The sequence below is a fragment of the Chiloscyllium plagiosum genome, unplaced genomic scaffold, assembly GCF_037043375.1.
Source record: "Chiloscyllium plagiosum isolate Xiang-an unplaced genomic scaffold, Cpla_swu_hap1 HiC_scaffold_20, whole genome shotgun sequence".
NCBI lineage: Eukaryota > Metazoa > Chordata > Chondrichthyes > Orectolobiformes > Hemiscylliidae > Chiloscyllium > Chiloscyllium plagiosum.
In genome coordinates this window covers 33,328,518-33,334,758 of record NW_028270158.1, presented here as the reverse complement: position 1 = coordinate 33,334,758, position 6,241 = coordinate 33,328,518, and the positions used below count along the sequence as shown (strand labels likewise).

Here is a 6,241-nt window from a genome sequence, read left to right as displayed (position 1 = left end):
AGCCTCATTCCTGATGAAGGGCCCCGGCCCGAAAAGTCGATTTTCCTGCTCCTCGGATGCTGCCTGACCTGCTGTGCTTTTCCAGCAACACACACTCAAATCTGAGTTATGTTAACAATACCATAAAATAATTCAATAAGATCTGTTACCACTTATTTTCTCAACCTACTATCAGTTAAGCAGAGAACTGAATACTAGAGATCACTCTTCCAAGGAAAAAACGCAGGCCTCAGACTTTATGCAGCGTCTCGAACAGCATTATAATGCACACACTTGGCACCAGGTGTCAGTACAGCATTGCTTTCGATTTAATTCTTCTTTTCACTACAGATAATAGGCAAACTTCAGTGATAAAGCAAAGATCATTTTTGGTGAAATACACAAAGGATGAGCTTCTAGCTCTATTACCAGTTACTATCCAGAAACAGTTAAGTGAACTATGATAACCCATGTTTCCGTTTCCAAAATAATGTTAAACAAACCACACATTGAGAAGGAACATGTATTGAGCACACTGCATGTCTCAGAAATGTCTTAAAATCTTTCACAAGTGATGGATTACTTTGTACCAGTCAATGTTATTCTGTGGGGAATTAAAGTGGTCCATTAGCACTGAGCAAAATACTAACGAACAGCAGGGAGACAAATTATCCAATTAATCTGCTGGTTAAGGGAAGGACTTGGAGAGAACACTGATCATTGAACAGTGCCAGGGATCTTTTACATTTACTGAGCAGAGAAATTATTAAACTCTTCAGCCAAAGGATATTCTAGCCAGTGCTAATGCTGTTTAAACTGTGGCCAAAGTTGGAGCAGGAAGAATGGCAAATCATTAAAGGACACCACTGTGTGGGTTCTCTTGCTGGGTGAATTGATAGGGAACTCTTCAGCATTAGGTGCTGATGTTACAAATGAAGCACCTCTTTGGACTGTATCTCCAAGTTTTACATACTTACACTGGAGGTTTTCTGCATTTAAAGAATTTCTCCTCTCCCAGTGAGAATACATTGCCCTTACACCTAATTAAGAGAACATTTTACAGCATTCTGCATACACAAGATTCTTTAGCAGTTGCTTGGTGGTGTAACCAAAGAAATGTTTGTTGCCAGTTCTGGAAAAATCTCTGATCTATCACCGCACACCCAGAAGAAATCATATAAACCACATTCAGCTGTGATCTGGTCCTGATGATGAGATGTGGTTTAATCTGAGGGAAAGATCAGCAGCTGCACTGAGAAATTCACTTTCTGATCAATTGCAGATTAATGCTCAAAGTTTGTATATGATGTCAGACCATCTCTTGTTTTTCTCTTGCTTTCTCTCTCTTTCCCTTTCTATTCATCTCACTATCGCTTTCTCAATCAGTCTGCATCTCTCTTTCATTTCTCTTATTCTTTTTCAGCCTCATTCCCCCTCTGTTTTTTCCTTTCTGGTTCTCTCCTCTCCAGGTTGGCTGTAGAAATTCTCTTCTGTCACATTTAGTTCCAGGAGTGAGAAACTTCCCACAACTCAATGGCTCACATTTCATCTTACGTGGAATGGAAGAGTCAGGACCACCAGAAGCTGACAGAGAAGCTGATGTCCAGTGACCTCACATAATGCCAGTACTTCACTGGGATAAACAGGACCTCTCCTGGCCTCAGTACGCATTCCTGGAAATCAGCAAATTTAAACTCTGGAAAATTGACCAAATCTGGGTTCTCCACATCCACCTGAAAATAACAAAATTGTTCATTAACTGAAGTTGGGATCAGTTTATCAGCCCAATCAGAAAGACAATGTGTACAGAGTTAGCGAAGACCAACAGATTAACATGGTCCACTCATCCATTCACTTGCCTCAATCCCTGTCTCCAACCCTATATCCACAAGCCACTGCATGACTACCCATCTAGGTAACTATCTCAAGCTGTGCCAGACTTTATTCATCTTCTGCCCTACATTCCCTTAACTAAACCTCTGATCATATATCTGCCCCATAACTAAGGTTATATTAATCCCAATGACATCACCCCTCTCCGCCCACTTCTGTAGGAACCCAATCCAGTACTTTAGCTTCTCCCAAACTCAAAGCTGCTTTCTTACCTGACTGGTGTTGTGCAATAGTTGGGTTGAATGAGGATACAGTCTTCCAGTCTCTGCTGGGGAATACAGGCGGATATATTTCTGACCCACCACCTGCCAGAGACAGAATGGTTTAGCATTTTCACACAGAAGGAACCTTATAGTAGACTGTTTACCTGCTCTTAGTGATGTCAGCAGTGCCTCTCGGGCCTAACACAATTGGTCATTCTTTCTTTGCGAATTCAGACAATTGGTGAGTGTGCGCATACAGAAACATGCACACAGACTCAAATATACGCTCACAGAAGGGAAAGTTTTACAAGATCTCCTACTAGAAAACTAACATTTTCTGCTTGGCTGGAATGTAGTTCAAATTGAATCATTCCTTACAAATTAACATCTAATCCTTCTAACAGTCTGTAAGTGACAAGACCTCCTGATTAGGTACATCATCAACAGAATGCTAACAACCATTCAACATCCCACTTGATTAACATTTGGTTGCACTGTAGAAGTCACAACATAGTTTCCACGATGATATTGGATTCTCATCTACTGTGAAAAGCAGCCACCAACTAGAGCAAGCCTGGTGGCCAGAAAATCATCTGATTCAAACTGAAGTTGCAAAAAATTTAAATGGCACAGACTATATGACATGTTTATGCTGACAAACTCCCCACCTTCTTCACGTTTCACTTCCATCTAGAACATGTAGACTTTTAAACTCCTAAAATAGCATCAGCAATCAATATTTCACTATACAGGCAATGGTAATCTTGGTTCTTTTTTAGTCCAGTCATTTTATTAAATACTCCTGGGGTTTTGCTTGCACTTTGCAGCCAGCATGGCTTGTTGTTGGTGGTGTATGAAAACTACCCTAGTTATTGCAGCTTAATCGGATTTGTCCCCTCAATGTTGTTGCTTAATTCAAAAGGAGAAAGTGAGGTCTGCAGATGCTGGAGATCAGAGCTGAAAATGTGTTGCTGGAAAAGCGCAGCAGGTCAGGCAGCATCCAGGGAACAGGAGAATCGACGTTTCGGGCATAAGCCCTTCTTCAGGAAGAAGGGCTTATGCCCGAAACATCGATTCTCCTGTTCCCTGGATGCTGCCTGACCTGCTGCGCTTTTCCAGCAACACATTTTCAGCTTAATTCAAAAGTTAAAGGAAAATTCTGTGGATGCCAGAATTTTGTAATAAAACCTGAAAATGTGAGAGAAATTCAACAGGTCTGATAGCATCTATGGACAGAGAAACAGAGTTAAATGTTTCAAGTCCAATATAACTATTCTTCAGAAGTGATTAAGTTGTTATCGACAAACTTCAGCTTTTCTCCAATTCTTTTTAACTTTGGTCCTGCTCTTAGTGATGGATTTTGGCTGTTCCTTGGATCTGACCGCAGTTTAGCCATTACTCTAGACAACTCACCCTAATGTGGTTCTTTGAGGAGAAAGTGAAGTCTGCAGATGCTCTAATCTGGTTCTTTCTTACTACAATGTTGCCTTGTATTTACAATATATATTGATTTTGTTTCTGCACTAACCTGTGTTAGGAAGTTTTGTTGTGGATCCTGGTGTAGGGGGGAAATTGTTCCTATTGGCCCAAACCAGGCATTTATGGTGATCTCATCTTCATCACCATCTCCTAGACAACAGTAATCTGGTATGTCGATGTCCTCTCGTAACTCTGGGATCTACAGAAAAGATAAAACTAATTTAACCAGCTCAACATGTAAAAAGTCAACTCTATCTGCATTTACACAAACAGTGGATGCTTTGACAAGATGATACTGGCAGTTATGGAATAGTCTGTGCAGAGAAAGAGCCTCACCTGTTCAAATAGTTGATGCTGTGCTAGATATCCAATGGGCTCCTGCTCCACCTACAGGAAGAATCAGGAAGTCGGTGATTACATGTTACACATTGGTGACTGGGCAAGTAACATAGCATGGACCACATACTCCATCAGCTCCATACATACTCAGTGGTCAATAACTCCATTTATGTGGAAATAGTTCCAGGAAACACACCAAGATCTCCAGCTAAATTGCAAGTTAGAATCACTCAGTTAGCTAGAGTTCCAGAACAGACTTGCTGCCATTATGCAAGGCTGGGTTTATTTGATAATAAAATCATCCAGCAGTCACAGTACAGTATTCTCCACAGACAGCAAGGTATCATGGAGCAGAGGGCAGCTGAGCAGTGCAGATTAAGATAAAATGTGAATGATGTTAGCAGAACCAAGGCGATGGATGGTGGGATGGAGTTTAGGAAGCTTTAAGGAGAGTGTGCAACCAAAAGGTTGAGAATTCTCGAGATCAGGATATAATGGTGAGTACGCAATGAGTGACAATAAGAAGCAGATCTAAGATGGATGACTGCAGGGAATTAAAGAAAAATAGGGTGACCCTTGAAGTAACAAAGGCATGGAAGGGAACAGATATCATGTGTAGATATAGAAAGTGAGTTCCTTGGAAGCATGAGTATCTTGAGTTAACACTCTTAAGCTTTTCCATGGACAACCTGTTTTCAAAATCTATAAATTCTGTACCATTATTCCTCATCTTCAAAAACATTGATATGCAATTTAAATTATATTGCAGATAGTATGGATATATTAGCCAGCTTTCAAAATTATTTAACTCTAGGAACACAATGGCTTTAAACAACAATTGATGTCAAGAAACTAACCTGGTCCAAAACATACTTCTCAATGAATTCATTCACAGTCATCAGTGTCTGGGACCATTGCTCATCGGTGTAACGAGAACCCAGTTCTACTGGCACAGTGCGATAGCCTGCAATGTCACGGATGTACTCCACGCTGTGAAGAACAGTCAGTCAATTTCTCTATGAAACCCAGGATATCTGGGCCTGATTACAAGTAACAACATATTGGAGGACTTCAATCCTGAGAATGCCAGGATCTGGTTACAAATTCAACACTCCCAGGGCACTTACATAATTGGTTAAATATGTACTGAAGTTTTCTCAATGCAGTTTGAAATTTCTAGCAGCAGAAAACTGTTGATTCTATCTAGAATGATGGTAGAACCAAATAAATCTCTGAGTGAAAGACAGAGATGCTACACCACCAATACTCCCCTCTAATGGGGAGTACTTTTCCATCAGCCTATTTTGGAATTATTTGTTGAGGTAAAAATATCAGCGCTTAATCCTGTACAGTACTTAGTCTCTCCCCACAGTGTGTTCTCCTGATAGAGCACAAGCAAATGTCTCAATGCAATGCTGCTTTGCTTTGATTTGTAAGGACCTGCATATTGTTAACAGAAGAAAAATGACTGGTCTGTCGTTACCATGATGCATGGTATCACTACGCTGTAAGGTTACCGCAGATAGGATAATAAGTGCTCATTAATCAGACATCCACCCCAAAGGTGTACTGCAGCTCCAGAAAAATGTCCTTTACAACAGAACAATGGTACATAATTAGTACTGTATTGTTGCAATTATATGGCATTTTACTGTTTTTATTTAATATGAAAGATGGAGGTTACTGACAGTTTATCCAATTTTTTAAAATGTTGGAGATTCTCAATGCCTATACGTACCTCCATTTACAATCCCTCACAGCAGGCCAGTGATCAACAATTCCCTCCAGTATGACAGGTTTCTGTGGAATGAGATAGTGTGTTCTAAAATATTCCAGTGAAGGGCAGTGGACTCTTGGAACAGCCATTTCAGTTTTCATCTCTTGCACCAGAGGAAGAGAAACACTTAGCTTCTGGAATCACAAATCAATTACATTTTTAAAAAGTCAGAACCTGTTAATGATTTGAGTTAATCCTATGTTTAGTTTCTGATGAATTTCACCTAATTTATGAGGAAATACATTTCCCAACCAACTGGCTAAGTCAGAGCTCTCCATTCTCCCGTCTTTTATTCTGAAATGAATACAGGACTTGCTGGTTGAATAAAGTATAATGTCCATCAGATTCACCCATCCTAGTCATTGAGTTATGCAAAAACAATGGAGTTATTGACCAAGCAAAGCTTGATCAATTAACTCTAATGCAGGTTCAGATACAAGGTGAGAAAAATACTCAGTGGCTATTTCACACCATAGAGCTTTGAAAATCATTGATCCAAAATCACCTGCATCATCCAAACCCAGAATATTCACCACCCTCTTCTTTTCTAATTAATTATCCCCACAAGATC

General features: G+C 40.1%; 1 protein-coding gene across 3 annotated transcripts in view; it reads right to left on the bottom strand.

The window, feature by feature from the left end:
- Positions 1 to 286: 286 nt before the first annotated feature.
- kdm8 (lysine (K)-specific demethylase 8) overlaps positions 287 to 6,241 on the bottom strand; it is a 41,795-nt gene continuing 35,840 nt past the window's right edge. For all 3 annotated transcript variants that reach the window (XM_043711662.2, XM_087997787.1, XM_043711660.2), the window contains exons 3-8: positions 5,632 to 5,804; positions 4,751 to 4,883; positions 3,891 to 3,941; positions 3,604 to 3,753; positions 2,085 to 2,177; positions 287 to 1,712 (exon numbers count right to left, since the gene is read on the bottom strand). In XM_043711662.2, the coding sequence (XP_043567597.1) occupies positions 1,548 to 1,712; positions 2,085 to 2,177; positions 3,604 to 3,753; positions 3,891 to 3,941; positions 4,751 to 4,883; positions 5,632 to 5,804 (765 nt within the window). In that variant the 3' untranslated portion in view covers positions 287 to 1,547. The remainder of the gene's footprint in view (positions 1,713 to 2,084; positions 2,178 to 3,603; positions 3,754 to 3,890; positions 3,942 to 4,750; positions 4,884 to 5,631; positions 5,805 to 6,241) is intronic.